General features: G+C 45.0%; 1 protein-coding gene across 1 annotated transcript; it reads left to right on the top strand.

The window, feature by feature from the left end:
• The first annotated feature begins 397 nt into the window (after nt 1–397).
• KCNG4 (potassium voltage-gated channel modifier subfamily G member 4) lies at nt 398–13,030 on the top strand. Its single transcript, XM_081963477.1, has 3 exons — nt 398–571; nt 2,271–3,059; nt 9,556–13,030. The coding sequence occupies exons 2-3, from the start codon at nt 2,316–2,318 to the stop codon at nt 10,336–10,338; spliced, it is 1,527 nt and encodes a 508-aa protein (XP_081819603.1). The 5' UTR covers nt 398–571; nt 2,271–2,315; the 3' UTR covers nt 10,339–13,030.
• The last annotated feature ends 3,630 nt before the right edge of the window (nt 13,031–16,660 follow it).

Genomic DNA, 16,660 nt, shown 5'->3' with positions numbered 1-16,660 from the left:
AGGGAGCCTTTGTGTTCCTTTGAAAATGTCAAGAAGGTCTACAAGAAGACCATTTTCCGAATTGTCTTGGCCAGCGCCAAATCCCCAAGAAACTTGTCTCTGATCATCTCGACTGCTGATGAATGGTTGGTTCGCCTGCAGACAGCTTCAGGAAGGAAGGACTGGAGGATGCTGGAAAAAGGGGAAGGGGAAGAGGATATCTGAGTCCTTCCCTCCCTCCCTCCCTTGCCTTGTTCTGGTCCATGCTGAAAAATCTCCAGGGAGAAAGCAAAGCTTTATTGTCTGCCTTTGACTGCAGAAGGATAACTTCCAGCTCTTGGGAAGCTCCTGCTGGACGCTCCTTTGTAGAAAAAAAGCAAAACCCAGGGGAGGAAGGAAAGATGCTCGGAGATCTAACCTTCGCAGGGAGAGAGGCAGATCTCTGATGGCTGACAGGAGCTGTTTATGCTCTCTCGGGTGGCTTCCAGGCGACAGATGTCGATCGAATTGTCTGTCCGGCTCAGCAATGCAAATCCAATTCCTGCTCTGGTTGGAGAGGGAAACAGCTTGCATCCAGCAGGTGTTTAGCGCAGTAAGTAACTTTGGGAAAGTTGGTTTGGGAAACGGCTGTCCGCTTGCTGCAGGGCACGAGAGGAATGGAAGGAGATCAAGGTCCCGGTCCCCCTCCCCACTTGAGTTATGGTTTACCAAGTCCCTAGAGGCTCAAAAAAAAACAAACCCTCCCACTGAAGCTAGGCTGCCTTCCGATGCATGGAAAAATAAACTCTGGCATGTATCTGTTCAACCAGCCATTCCCAGTTTATGTGGTTCTACAGCATCCTCCTGAGAAGGGACAAAAATAGGGTTTAAAGGTCCCCATGCAACCTTTTGAGGCAAAATCATCCTGTTCTACCTCACCAGGTGACTTGGAAGCCTTGTGAGAGCGTGTAAAAGCCAGGGAGCCTTCCAAAAACTCCCTGATGCTGCCATCGTTAAGGTACATAATCTTAGCTTACTTTTTAATCAATATTTCTATTAAACAGCCAGCAGAGGAATTTGGGAGGGTGGTTGTCGTGGAATCATATGCAAGTTTACAACTTCCTCCAGTGCTTTCCGATGACCCTCCAAACACACCCAGTAGCTTGGGGATTTCGAAACTTGAGGCTGTTCTGAATTTTACATGATTAGCTGCAGATGTTCCCCCTTGGTAAAAAGCAAAAAAAAAAAAAAAAAAAAAGCTTAATCAGTTTGGAATTAAGTAATCCTGACAGGCTCATGATCTGAATTGCAATCAGCTCCTCCGTTTAGAAAATATGGCTAGGAATTTCTTCCAGCTTGTGTCACGGCTGGTCATTATTTTAAAACAGAAAACCCTGTTCATTGTGGGGGTCCAAGATTTAAAAAAAAACATTAACATGCAAATTATCCAGCGAAGGATGGACCACTGTGGTTGTCATCTCCTAAAGCAGAGAAACCACTGAGGTCCTCATTCACCCCTCCTAGATATTCATTGTCCCGGAAATATTTGTCATCTAATGAAATTGATTTGCAACAGATTTGGGTCAAGCGAGCGCAATCCTGCCCATTTCAACCTAATTAATTTAGTGTGGATCCAGCTGTGGGAAAGTCCCCAATTCAGATAGCTTAAAAAAAAGATAAAGGCAGGATGAGTTGGCCAGCCATCGGTTAAAGCATCTAACACGCAAGGGACCATCTGCCTCAGAAGAGTAGGTGACAGTGTCAGCCGGTGGAGGAAAAATCGATTCCTTCATATGTAGTGGATGAACTTCTTTTGACATCCTCTGTTGGAAAGTGGGCCAGATGGACTTTTGGGTCTGAGGCTGCCGGGAGCTTTTATGGTTTGTTTCTAATCGAGTTATTCTGCTGACACTGGAACTAGTTCCTTCATGGGGTCCACCAAGCAATGACTCTTGCAGGTGATTTCCTCGAGGTGGTCTTCAAGTTTAAAAAAACCGATGTAACTGTTCCACGCAGGAGGCCTCTTAGTCAAATCCTGGCACTTCCACGTAGCATGGAATTTTTATTTATTTTTGCCTGAAACTACAGATCTATTGGCTGTCGATGCTAGTCGCGCCACAGTGCATCAGGCAGCACCCTCTCTTCTGAAATCACTTAAACATTCTCCAAAGCAGAGTTGAAAGAAAGGAAGAGAATTGGGTTGGACACCTGGTTATTTCGATTCTTCCACCTCACCATGACCACAGCCCTGTCTCTCTGTCTCTGTTAACCTCCTTTCCCCCCACCCCACCTACCCCATTTCCCTTCGTTAGCGTTGTTCAGATGCTGCTCCAAGTCCTCCATGACCATCCTGAGCGATGCCTATTCCCGCCGGGAGCAAAGAACAGGACTACGGTTTTGCTTCCAGCCAATCTTGGAGCCATCTGCTTCCCATCGCAGGGGTCAAGGCTCCGCCCGCCAAAGGGATCCACTACCAGAAGGTCCGGAGAATTTACAGCTCGGATCAGCTCCGAGACTTTGACGGCAAGGAAGAGGTCATGATCAATGTTGGAGGCAGCAAATACCTTCTGCCTTGGAGCACGCTGGACGAGTTCCCTTCCTCCAGGCTGAGCAAGCTGAAATCGTGCAACAGCTACGAGGAAATCACCCAAGTCTGCGATGACTACGATGAAGACACTCATGAGTTCTTCTTCGACCGGAACCCGAGTGCTTTTGGGATGATCGTCAGCTTCCTGGCAGCGGGCAAACTGATGCTTCTCCATAATACGTGTGTCCTCTCCTTTCGAGAGGAGTTAAAATATTGGGGGATCGCGGAGTCGAGGTTGGAGAACTGCTGCTTCCAGAAGCTCCTCCAAAAGGTGGAAGAACTGTCGGAGGAGCACAAAGAGGATGAACTGCAGAGGGCCAAGTTGGTGGCTTGTGCCCAGAAGGAGGAGACCAGATATGGTCGTTTCATGAACAACTTGAGGGACATGGTGGAAAACCCCCAGTCGGGTCTCCCTGGGAAAATCTTTGCTTGTCTCTCCGTCCTCTTTGTGGCAACCACAGCAATAAGTCTCTGTGTCAGCACCATGCCAGACCTGAGAGAAGAAGAAGACAGGGTAAGGATCTTCTACTTGCACAATAAATCAAGGATGAATGGTCTATGCTCAATAGACCATGAGAGTTTAGAGCAGATGTTTCATAGCTATCTCTCAACAGGAGTGCTCTCTGTACCTATGGACCTATTCCTGCTCAGTGTAGGTCAACGCTCAGGGTCACACCACACATCTGGAGGTCAGGTCGAGCAGGTTGTCTTTGTGTTACTTGGATATGGAACTGTCCAATGTTGGGTAGTAAAGCCTCATTTCTTTGCCCCTGAATTTCTACACACCAACTCTTGAAAAGATGAGGGCTAGGTCAAGAGCCTTGTTGGCGCAGTGGTTAGAATGCAGTACTGCAGGCTACTTCTGCTGACTGCCGGCTGCCTGCAATTTGGCAGTTTAAATCCCACCAGGCTCAAGGTTGACTCAGCCTTCCCTCCTTCTGAGGTGGGTAAAATGAGGACCCAGATTGTTGGGGGCAAGAGGCTGACTCTGTAAACTGCTTAGAGAGGGCTGTAAAGCACTGTGAAGCGGTATATAAGTCTGCTATTGCTAGATAGAAGCTTTGAAGCACAGTAAAGACTCTTTACGTCTATGTCTATGTCTACGTCTATGTTTCTGTCTATGTATTTGTATATGGTTTTAACACGACTGTACACCGCCCCGAGTCCTGCCAAGGAAAGGGTGCGGTCTAGAAATAAAATTTTTTATTATTATTATTATTATTATTATTATTATTATTATTATTATTATTATTATTATTATTATTATACCTTTAAATTATGTCTTACCCTAACCCACCTTGATCATTTTCCTTGAAGAGGAAACGTTGGAGGGGAGATGGCCACACGTGAAATTCCACACATCGCTTTCCTTGATTTAGTGGAACTGAACAGGACTTGTTTCTTGAATTCTGTGCTGTCAATCTTCTGTTTCCTCTGAGAAGATGCTGTCACTGAAACCTCTTAACCTCGGGGACGTTCATCCCCATGGAGGCATATTTTAATGACAGATGGGGAGAGCAATTAAAGCAGCCTTCAGATCAAAACATTCTTCGATTGGTCCTGAGTTTGACAAGAAGAATATTTACATTCTGACACGTATTGGTCACCTGTAGAGCCAGAAGTGGATGGATAGAGAGATATGATGTGTAGATGGATGGATGGACGTAGCTTTTCTGGATGCTTCCATCCAAGGCATGCATTATGGATTGAAATCCCCAAGGCCTGGGGCTTTGAGAGAACCAGAAAGGATGAAAGGGAGAGTGAGTGAAGCTGACAATGGAAGCACAATAGTGTTACTGGAAGATGTTGCTTCTTTTATATCTATATCTATATCTTTCCATTTTCTTTATTTTCTCTGAAGGCAAAGGGGAGTGGGAGATTTTCATAGGGAAATGAGGGTGGAGAAATAGGTTATCCTTTCTTTAAGATTGCCAGCTGACCTGAAATAACAACAGCAATAACAACAGAAATCCAAGAAATAACTCTCTCTCTCTCTGTGTGGTGTGTTTAACAAGGAGATGATCTGCAGAAATCAGCTGCAGGAATTTTTGACAACAAGGCGATGAAGAGGTTCATTGCCCAATGTTTACAGAACAAGCTCCTGGTAACAAGAGAAAGAGACTGAAAAATGGAGGGAAAGGTGCTTTAGCCCTCTAGCATGATTCTGAAGAACTCACTATGGTTTGGATTTGATATGATGGCATCCTCTAATTTCATCCATCCACCCATCCATTCACCCACCCACCTACCTACCTACCTTCTTATCTAGCTGTCACCTCTCTCTCTCCCTCTCTCTGTCTCCATCCAACCATCCATCTATCCATCTATCCATCCATCTATCCATCCATCCATTCATCCATCCACCTATCTATCTATCTACCTACCTACCAACCTACCAACCTACCAACCTGCCAACCTACCTATCTACCTACCTACTTACCTACCTACCTACCTACCTACCTACCTTCTTATCTATCTAGCTATCATCTCTCTCTCTCTCCACCCAGCCACCCACCCAATTTTGATATTGCTCCACACATTCAAAATTTGCTCGCCTAATATTGTCACAATCTTGTCTCTTTTCCAAGATTGTGCCAAAGTTGTTCTTGGAATTTCACCTTGTAACCATCTCCAGATATAATAGCATGTCTAAGGCCAAGCCAAAATCTTGATGTGCTAGATCTTTGGATCTCAATGTGCTGGCGCAAAAAAAAAGGAGGGGGGAATTTTGGAAACATCTCCCAAAACTGTGAAGAGGAAGAGGGAGTTGCCCTTTGTATACCTTTTAAAGATGGAAATATCTTTTTCTTTTAAAAATGCCCAAAATCGATTATGCTTTTCCTGGTTCTATACCACCATTTCTGCCAAAGGTTTATCTACCTCTTCCACTCAAAAGAGTCGTGTCACACAGTCTAAGCTCAAGGAAATTAAACTTAATGGCTGACTGTGCATTTAATCCCAGTCTGTTTTTTCAACCTCCAGCGCACTAGTGATATCATATCACACTGCCGGTCATATCCTATCAAAATAGTTGTACCCTAATCTCTTTTTTTCCCCTGCCACAGAAATGAGCTTAAAAGATATTTTCCTCTTAGGTGGAACTCCCTTTTTAAAACTTCCTAATGCTTTCTAAAACCAGATCTCTGCTTTGGGGAGGGAGGGAGGGGGTAGTTGTATAACCTGTAGTGTTAAATAGAATTACTAAATAAAACCTTCCCAGTGATCCATAAAGAACTGTTCTTACTGGGGCTTATGGATTTATCGCTCAAGGAAGAGGGAGAATGCAGGCTTACATTTGGTGCTGCTACATACTGTAGTTTCTTACTAATAGTTTTTTTTTATATTGCCCAGTTCTCACCTTGAATGGCTTGATTTAGCTTGGATTAATTATTCAAATATAACCAGCAATGCAGAAAAAAAATGTGACTCAGAGGCCCTTGTAATAGGAATGCAGCTGTGAGATGCTTCAGTCGTTTTCAGAGGGTATAAGTGGTAGGAGAATTTTGATGTCAAACATCCAATCATTTATTTATTGAGCCACAATCTCTAGCAATTTTAAGGAAGGAGGATGTCAACCTTCAACACATTGTTAATCCATCCAGGGTTTTTTTTTTAATTCCCTAGTTAGCCAGTCACAATATTTGAACTCAGAATTGATTCTCATTCAATACAATACAATACAATAGCAGAGTTGGAAGGGACCTTGGAGGTCTTCTAATCCAACCCCCTGCTTATGCAGGAAATCCTATACCATTTCAGACAAATGGCTATCCAACATTTTCTTAAAGACTTCCAGTGTTGGGGAATTCACAACTTCTGGTACCAAGCTGTTCCACTGATTAATTCTTCTAACTGTCAGGAAATTTCTCCTCAGTTTTAAGTTGTTTCTCTCCTTGATTAGTTTCCATCCATTGCTTCTTGTTCTACCCTCAGGTGCCTTGGAGAATAGTTTGATTCCCTCTTCTTTGTGGCAACCCCTGAGATATTGGAAGACTGCTATCATGTCTCCTCTGGTCCTTCTTTTCATTAAACTAGACATACCCAGTTCCTGCAACCGTTCTTCATATGTTTTAGCCTCCAGTCCCCTAATCATCTTTGTTGCTCTTCTCTGCACTCTTTCTAGAGTCTCCGCATCTTTTCGACATCCAAGTATTCCAAGTGTGGCCTTACCAAGGCCTTATAAAGTGGTATTAACATTTCATGTGATCTTGATTCTATCCCTCTGTTTATGCAGCCTAGAACTGTGTTGGCTTTTTTGGCAGCTGCTGCACACGGCTGACTCATATTTAAATGGTTGTCCACTAGGACTCCAAGATCCCTTTACTACTATTGAGCAAGGTACCACCTATACTGTACCTGTGCATTTCGTTTTTGTTGCCTAAATGTAGAACCTTACTCTTTTCACCATTGAATTTCATTTTATTAGATAGTGCCCAATGTTCAAGTTTGTCAAGATCCTTCTGTATCTTAAGCCTATCTTCTGGAGTGTTGACTATTCCTGCCAGCTTGGTGTCATCTGCAAATTCTAGATCCAAACAGGAACTATTTTTTATCAGTGTTTCAATAACTCTTTTGCTGGTTGAATGTAGGTAAAATAAACTCTCCATTCTGTACCAAACCGATAAATGTTTCATGCTGTTATGCCTTTCAGAACTTTCTACAGGTGCAGAAATGGGAGCTATATTCTCCTGGCATGGCAGATAGTAGGAAATTGCTCCACCCTTACAACTTCCCATTGGGCAGACATGACATCAAAAAGAAATTTCCCTGGATATGCCAGTTTCAGGGAAAGAATTCTAGCCTGCACCACACATGATGCTTGAAGACTACAAAGATGCAGGTTGAAAGCAATCAGATTACTTTCAAAGACCATTTCATGGCTTTGGATTCTGGACTTAATGTGCTGTATTTTGGGTCTCGTTGTGTGTTTATTAAAACAGATGGGAATAACAACAAGGATTAAATAGTGGAATAAGTGCAAAGTCCATTTCTGAAATCAAAGCATAGGTGTTATCAACTTTGCATGACAGTTGAGTATAATGTGCTTTGAGGTCAAGAGTTTCTTACTAACATGCCTTATAGGGTTGGGGATTTCTCTATTGAGAATTAAAGGAACACACACACAGAGTGTTGACTCATTCATCTCCTTATTTGTCACATTTCTTTGAAAAAAATCTTTTGCAGATGCATTAGAAACCTTGTCATCCACAATTTATTCTGAATATACCAGTTTCATGCATTCTGGAAAGTGTTAGCCTGGGGAGAGTAAATATTTATGACCAACTGGTGGTTCTAAAACTTCCAGCTAATTTTTTCCACCAGATCTTCTTCCAAGGAATACATTTCCTAAAATTATGCAATTAAAACATGCCAGCAAAGCCCGATCTACATCCTTGCAATAAAATCCCAACGCAACCATCACCCCTACATTGCAGTCTTATGAATTTTGTCTCTTTGTCAGTTGAGCAGAGCTGGATAATTTGTACAGCTTTAACCATTTCATATTATTTTTGTGTGCTGTGAATGTGATGAATATTAATTAATTGTTTACAGTAACATTACAGAGCTTGTAGGGAAGAGCATAATTTTGCTTTGGATACTGGCAAGCTTTTTCACAGGTTGGAGGATGGGACTGGCGATTGCATCCAATTAATCATCATAATTTTCATATGGATAGAGATAGATAGGCAGACAGACTGATACGGTAGACTGGATGGGTGGGTGGATGGATGGACGGATGGACGGACGGACAGACATACAGACAGACAGACAGACACTGTAGATAGATACTGTAGATAGATAGATACTGTGGATAGATACTGTGGATAGATACGATACAGACTGATACGGTAGACTGGATGGATGGATGGATGGATAGTTAGATAGTTAGATAGTTAGTTAGATAGACAGACAGACAGACAGACAGACAGACAGACAGACAGACACACTGTAGATAGATACTGTAGATAGATAGATAGATAGATAGATAGATAGATAGATAGATAGACAGACAGACAGACAGACAGACAGACAGACAGACAGACAGACAGACAGACAGACAGACAGTGGCAGACACTATAGATAGATAGATACTGTAGGTAGGTAGGTAGGTAGGTGGGTGGGTGGGTGGGTGGGTGAAGGGAGGGAGGGAGGGAGGGAGGGATGGAGAGATGGATGTTATTTTCACAGGAAAAGAGTTTTATGATGTTTCAAATCTAGCATCTGGCTGGTAGGAGGTTGGACCCTGAGATAAGATCACCCACATGATGAGTTGTTCCCCAGTGTATCCTCGATGTGACATTTAGTGAGGAGCAAGGGAAACATTTCATAGGAATCCCCAGCAACAGCACCAGATGGTTTTCTGCTCCGTTGTTGGCCTTCCTTGGATGCTGTTGGAAAGAAGATCTTCAGCTGGAAAAGGATTTTGATTTGTTTGTGCAGAACTGGCCTCATGTTCTTACAATGGTCAAGATGCTTCAGGGACCACACAAATAAATACGTGAGTCAAAACGGCCAATTCGGCTTCTACCGGACCAGATGGCTCTGTGATGGCAAACCTATGGCACACATGCCAGTGGTGGCACGCAGAGCCCTGTGGGCATGTATGCCATCGCCGGCTGCTCTTCTGCTTTCTGGTGCGCACATGTGCACTGGCCAGCTGGTCTTTGCAAGTGCTGGAAAAAGGGCTGAAAAATGGCCATAACGCAGGCTGTTTTCAGGCTATTTTGGGGCCCTTTTACAGACCGTTTTGGGGGCATTTTTCAGTCCAAAAGTGGCCCCAAAACAGCCAGAAAATGGCTTGAAAAATGGCCTGAAAAGGGGCTGAAAAGGGGGCAAAAATGTCCATAAAACGCCCAAAAAACAGTGTGCCCCTGCATACACCGGCCAGTTGGTCTTTGGGTTTTTGGTGCTTCAACGAGTGGTCCTTTTTTTCATTAAACTGCTATTCAATAAACCTGCAGGATTCTAACATTATTTTGGCCTTTTCCCTGCTCCTTTTCTGCATCCAGGGTGAATGTTCCCAAAAGTGCTACTACATCTTCATCGTAGAAACCATCTGCGTCGCCTGGTTCTCCCTGGAATTTTGCCTGCGGTTCATCCAAGCCAAGAGCAAATGCCAGTTTTTCAAAGGGCCCTTGAACATTATTGACTTCCTGGCCATTTCTCCTTATTACGCCTCCCTCATCATGGGGGAGGACGAAGTTTCAGAGCACGACCACCGCCCGAGTGGGAGCTCTTATCTGGAGAAGGTGGGTTTGGTGCTACGGGTCTTACGGGCGCTGAGGATACTGTACGTCATGCGCCTGGCGAGGCACTCTTTGGGCTTACAAACCATCGGTCTCACCGTCCAGAGGTGCGCTCGGGAATTCGGCCTCCTGATGCTCTTCCTGTGCGTGGCCATCACCTTGTTTTCTCCCCTGGTCTACCTTGCAGAGAATGAATCTGGCAAGGTCCTGGAGTTTACCAGCATCCCGGCCTCCTATTGGTGGGCCATCATCTCCATGACGACGGTGGGGTACGGGGACATGGTCCCGAGGAGTGTCCCAGGCCAGATGGTGGCTTTCAGTAGCATCTTGAGTGGGATTCTAATCATGTCCTTTCCAGCTACCTCCATCTTCCATACCTTCTCCCATTGCTACGCGGAGCTGAGGAAACGGCACAAGCGACTGCATGCCCATCTCACGAGAATCAAAAGTGCCAACACGATGAGCGAAAGGGACACCTTCAATGAAAGTGAGAGCTTTGCTTCAGACGATAGCGAATACCCCATCAAGTACATCTTCAAAGGATAAGGCTCTCCTTGGCCACAGAACGTGGACTTCAAAGCCACCACCTCCGATTCTCAAAGCCTCCCTCCCAAAGACGATAGGTAGCCTCCAGCTCTTGCAATCCACCCTTCCAATCCACATCCGAGAGAGCTTTTGGCTGAGATGCAGCCATGGATGTTTGAGTTGAGACCAGATGACCAGATGACCATCCAAAGAGTATCAAATCCTTTCGCTGTCTTCAGCAGCTGAAAAGAAACCTGACTGCTGGTCCTATCAAGAGATGGTCCTAAGATAGCCTTCTATACACTGGGAATTTCCAGCGTGTAGAGCTGTAAGTCCCATCTTCTCCACTGGACTGTGTTAGAGACGATAAGACATTTGAGTCCCGGGCTTCCAGAGTTTGCCAGCGCAAAAACGCTGTGCCAAACTGTCACAAAACATTGCTAAGCTTGGTTAGATTTAGCTTGGGTGATTGTTTGGGATCACCCATTGTTTGGGATGCGGTGAGGTGCAGATCCAGCCCATTTAGAATCCCGTATATTGGAGGACTCCCCCATTTAGTTATTAAATTGCGCAAAACCAGCCTCAAATCCAATTGGATGCCTCTCAGACAAGGTGTAAACCAAGAGGAAGAAATAGGCCTCCTGATCACTGTTCATCTTAGCTCTTATATTGTCCATTTGCCCCTCTCCTCTCCACTCCACTCCATTCCTTCCCTCCTCTTTCCTTCCCTCCTGTCTCCTTCCTTCTCTTCTCCCTTCTCCTCCTCCCCTCCTCTTTCCTTCTCTCCTGTTTCCTGCCTTCCCCTCTCCCTTCTCCTTCTCTCCTCTCCTCTTTCCTTCCCTCCTGTCTCCTCCCTTATCCTTCTCTCCTCTCCTCTTTCCTTCCCTCCTGTTTCCTTCCTTCTCCTTCTCTTCTCTTCTCTTCTCTTCTCTTCTCTTCTCTTCTCTTCTCTTCTCTCTCCTCTCCTCCCCTTCTCTTTCCTTCTCTCCTGTCTCTTCCCTTCCCCCTCCTCTCCTCTCCTCCTGTTTCTTTCCTTCCTGTTTCCTCCTTTTCCCTCTCCCTTCTCCTTCTCTTCTCTTCCCCTAGCGGCTTTCTTTTATCTTCCTTTCCCCTTTTCGCCTTCCCTTCCCCACTCCTTATTCTTGTAGACAGCAAATATTTTTGCAAGCCTTTTCTGGCCAATGGAACAATACTTTGCTTTGAGGAGTGTGAAGCTTCCAATGTAGGCAAGCCAGGATAAAAAAAAAAAAAAACCAGAGAGGCAGCATTTTAAAAAATGAATCAAACAATGGGGAATTTGAACAAACGAAACACCAGTTTTAAATTAAATTTAATGGGTTTTTTTCAAGTCCACCGCACTCTGTAAAAGCTTTCAAATTAATAGAATGCCCTCTTTCTCCTCCACATCCCAAAAAGGAAGAAGAAGAAGAAAAACGTAGGTGAATCTGAGGTCTGCTGGAGAGATTTGGAGAGCATTTTAAAGTTATAGAAGACAGCAAAGTTTTTAAAATCTCTTCTAGAACCCAGCATAGTTTTGTAAACTCTAAAATACAGCTATTCCAGCTGAAACCTGCTTCTTTCAACCTTCATGCACATACCTGTAGCCATACTAGAAATATGTCCAGGCAAATTTTGGAAGGTCTGAAAATTGGCCTGTTTATTTATTTACTTGCATATTACATTTATGAGAGGAGAGACAGTTCGTTGTAGTGGTTAAGGACTAGAAGCCAGGAGGCAGTGAGTTCTAGTCCCGCCTTAGATATGAAAGTCAGCTGGGTGACCTTGAGCCAGTCACCAGGGGACAGTGAGTTCTAGTCCACTTTAGCCACTGATTGGGTGACTTTGGGCCGATCACCAGGTGATAGAGAGATCTAGTCCCTCTTAGGTATGAAAGCCATCTGGGCGACTTTAGGCCAGTCACTGGGGGACAGTGAGTTCTAGTTCCACCTTGGATATGAAAGTGAGCTGGGTGACTTTGGGCCAGTCACTAGGGGACTGTGAGTTCTAGACCCACCTTAGGCATGAAACTGACTGGGTGACTTTGGGTCACTCACCAGGGGACAGTGAGTTCTAGTCCCACCTTAGATATGAAAGCCAACTGGGTGACTTTGGGACAGTCCCTCTGCCTCAGCTCAAACCCCCTCACAGAGCTGTTATTGTGGGGCAAATAGTCAGAGGAAGGAGCATTGAGATATGTTCATCACCTTGAGTTACTTATAAAAGCAATACAGGTGCAATAAATCCAGAAACCATCCAGCTTCCCAGCTCTTGACTCTGTCATGCCAGCTGGCATTAGATCCCATCGCTGGTCATGCTGTTGGGTGCCCACAAGTCCTTTTCCACCCAACCGAAGGTCAATAGGAGAGGAATATCTGGCAGCGAAAGGCTGCGTTTTCTGCCAGCTGTTCCATCAGGGTGATTAAAATAGTGGCAATCTGGACCTCAGCTACCCCCCCCCTCACTCCATCCCACTCCCACTTTCCCTCCCTCCCTCTTGTTAGAAGAATAATTTGGGGTTCCAACTCGAACCGGGGCTGCACAAGGATAAATAAAATGAGTGCCAGACGTTATGTGAGGAAAGAAGAAATATTTATTCCTAAAAGCAAAAACATTTTCCTTTGAGGGGGAGCTGATGAGAAACAGGGGTACAGTGGCAGGCTGTAGACGAAGAGAAGGAGCAGGAGGAGGAGGGAAGAGGGGGGAAGAGGAGAAGGAAGAGAAGGAGGAGGAGGGGGAGGAGGGAGAAGGAGCTCCATCTAGCTTATCTATATTATGTCCAACAAACTAGAGGATGGGGGAGAACTGACTTTTTTATGGACTTCAAAATAAGACCATCAAAATCTGAGTATATGGACAATTGTGTCTTCTCTGGTGGTCTGTTGTGGCATGTTGAGCTCATGGAGGTTTCCCAGCACCGTTTTCTGTAAATATGTCCTTGCCCTCCAGTTTTTATCCTGCCCGCTCCACTGCGTTCTCCTCTTCCATTTCCAGATGTGTCCAAAAGGGAGGGCTGAAGAGGGAGGGCTGTGGCAATCTTGAAGCCCTCTCTTTGTTGCCTTCGGCCGCTGGCGGGCATGGGATCTCTCTTGAAATCCTGACAACGAAACAAAATGCCTCTTTCCTGAAAAACAGCCCAAGGAGAAACTGAAAATCACATAAGCCTCAGGGAAGGAAGGTCAAAATTTAATCTCCCCCCCACCCACCCCAAATCCCTCAAATCCTTCAAATCTCCCAGCTGGAAGTGGTTTCGGATCCAAAAATATGTGTATGCATTTCTGTCTGTCTGCCGTGCCCATCCTTCTGTCTGTCTGTCTTCCAGCTTCTGTTTGCAGGGACAATCTCTGTTTTCTTCTCAGCTGTGGGCGATTCTTGTTCTTCTCGGCCTCCTTCTTCTTGGGAAAGATGTAGGAATGGAGTTGAGGGTTGCCAGCCTGCAGAAGAATTTAGCTTGGGCCTTGAGAAGGAAGTGGGTGAGGAGACACCATTACTCAGCCTAGGAAAGTTTTTTTTTAAAAAAAAAAAGCAGGAGAAAGAGCCTCCAAACAAGTTCTGCCTTGAACTTGTCCTCAAAAAGGCAGCAGTGAAGAGCTTCAGAGGCCTTCAAGACTCTCTTTACGTACCCTATAATTTCTGGAATCTTGGCCATCTTGGTTTTGTGACTTGGCCCACCTTGAAGAACTGGCCCAATAGAGTTTAGAAGGCAACCAAGCTTTTCATTGGTCAATTATTCCTATAGAGAGACACAGTTCAAAAAAACCGTGGTCATTTCACCTGAAGACATTCCTATGTTTTGACAGATCAAATCAAGATTATAAATAGGTTCCAAGCCTGGGAGGGGGAGGTCCCTCGTAACTTTGAAGGGTTGCTAAGTGGCCAGTTGTAAATCGAAAATTATCTGTAATCTCACATTTGACTGCAGGGATTGATTTTGTTGTGTTTGGGGATGAGTGAGTAACAAAACACACTCATACCGTGTTCCCCCCAAAATAAGACACAGTCTTATTTTCTTTTGACCCCCGAAATAAGCACTTGGCTTTATTTTCGGGGAGGTCTCATTATTTTTGAGGTGCAGGAGGCGGCGAGCGTAGTCACCTCACGCCTGCTGCTGTGTTGCAATATTTTTGGGGAGGGCTTATTTTAGCGTATGCGCTTAAAGGCACAATTGGGCTTATTATCTAGGGAGGTCTTATTTTTAGGAAAACAGGGTAGTTCTTGGGATGCTAACAAGACCCCTCCCTCAATGCCGACAGTAGGTTCTCCTAGCTTTATTGCTTTCCTGTTTAGCACAGCTGGGGGTTAGTAACCAACATTTCCTATTAATTACTCCTTGAATAGCCTTTCTAAATTGGTCTGATCCCTCTTTCGGCTCCCAGGATGCGGAGAAGCTACAGCATGCTGAAGCCACTGGTTTTGTCTCCTTTAATCTCAAACTGCCAGAAAAATAATAATTATCCAATTTTGCTGTGGAAGGGAAGCAACAGGGAAGGAAACCACTCATTAAAAGTTAAAGGTTCCCTTCGCACATATGTGCTAGTCATTCCCGACTCTAAGGGACGGTGCTCATCTCCGTTTCAAAGCCGAAGAGCCAGCGCCATCCAAAGACGTCTCCGTGGTCATGTGGCTGGCAGGACTCAATGCCGAAGGCGCACGGAACGCTGTTCCCTTCCCACCAAAGGTGGTTCCTCTTTTTCTACTTGCATTTTTACATGCTTTCGAATTGCTAGGTTGGCAGAAGCTGGGACAAGGAATGGGAGTTCACTCCGTTACGCGGCACTAGGGATTTAAACTGCCGACCTTTCTGATTGACAAGCTCAGCATCTTAGCCACTGAGCCACTGCGTCTCTCCATTCATTAAAGCGATGGGCAAATCATCATTTGTAATTTAGCAGTTGCCTCAAGCAAGGATGCAAGTAGGGTGGACATCCTTGACCAATGGATCCGAGTTTCATGTGACCTCTAACCCTGTTTTGTCTTTGGAGAGGTCTCAGAGCTTCTCACACGGCTCTAAAATGGTGATGTGTTTCCCCACAATCCTCAGCAGGAAATGCATGGAAACTGTTATGGCACCCAGGGATTCTTTTCTGGTTTGAGAAGCAAAGAAACTGCCCGATTGGCAGAGAGAGAAAACATATAAAATAGTTTTCTGTGCTGTAAGCAAATGAGCATCTTTGTAATTTGGGATTTCTGTTGAACGTGAGGCCAGTAGGACTTTCCCATGGATTTGCCATGAGTATTGAGAAGAACGTTGCTAAACTAAATTCCTTCTTTCCTCCCTTTCTCCCTCCCTTCCCCTCCTTCCTTCTTATTTCATTTAATTCCTCCCTCTCTTCCTAAATTCATTTAATTTCCTTCCTTCTTATTCCTTCCTTCCTTCTCCTCATTCCCATCTCTTTCCTTCCCTCTCCTTATTCCCATCTCCTTCCTTCCTTCCCTTCTTTCCCATCTCTCGCCTTCCTTCTTTCCTTCCTTCCCCTCATTCCCATCTCCTTCCTTCCCCCCAAATTGTGCCTTTGTGAGATAACCCCCCCCAAAACTCCCAATAACACATCGTTGCAAATAATCCAATAACTGCTATCTCTATCGCTAATCCAGCTCCCCACCCTGTTGGATGAGAGAGGAGAGGTCTGACGAGAGCCCCTTCCCCCCCAACAGCCAAACAGGGGTCTAAGACTAATCTGCTCCCATTCCCTCCCCCCACCCTCATCCCTGATTTATGCTTGACTATTTTTGTGGCGTTTGATGAGCACATCGGATCCTTTGTTTTATTCCTGTTTAGCAGATGGTGGAGAAATACAAAAAGTCTCACTACAGGCTCCCTTGCAGATGAAGGAGCAGCAGGAGTTCTCTGCTGCAACGCTTCCCTATGGGCCAGAAAGAAAGTCTGTTTGCTTGGAATGATAACCATTCATTCTTATTCCTGTTTTTTGAAAAAGGCCTTAAGGTAATCCTGCTCCTCCTTAAAAATATTGTTGAAAGTTCTCCATGAGAGAAATTCTACCCTGTTTTCCCGAAAATAAGACCTCCCCAGATAATAAGCCCAATTGGACTTCTGAGGGCATGTGCTAAAATAAGCCCTCCCCTGAAAATAAGCCCTCCCCTAAAATATTTAACTGCATGCGCAGCTGGTCACCACCATTTCCTGGGGGAGGGGAAAGGGGGAAACATGCCCCACATGAACCTGCTGTCCACTCCTGCAAACCCTAGCTATCGCATCCCTTCTCTTAGTGGCAGGCGCAGTGATGCCAGCGCTGGCAAGAGTGTGCCAGAAACAGAGACAGAACTTCCGGCCCTCTCTGGATCAGCTGATCTGTGCGCTGTGGGTCGAGGTTAAGGGTCCTCTTGC

The sequence above is a fragment of the Natrix helvetica genome (genome assembly GCF_964273705.1).
Source record: "Natrix helvetica genome assembly, chromosome: 10".
Classification (NCBI taxonomy): domain Eukaryota; kingdom Metazoa; phylum Chordata; class Lepidosauria; order Squamata; family Natricidae; genus Natrix; species Natrix helvetica.
This window is presented reverse-complemented; position numbering and strand designations above follow the sequence as displayed.

What these genes read in the sequence shown, in the direction of transcription:
- KCNG4 (XM_081963477.1), top strand. Translation starts at nt 2,316, where the DNA reads ATGCCTATTCCCGCCGGGAGCAAAGAACAGGACTACGGTTTTGCTTCC. An exon ending in TGAGAGAAGAAGAAGACAGG is followed by an intron (nt 3,060 to 9,555) that starts GTAAGGATCTTC and finishes TTCTGCATCCAG; the next exon opens with GGTGAATGTTCCCAAAAGTG.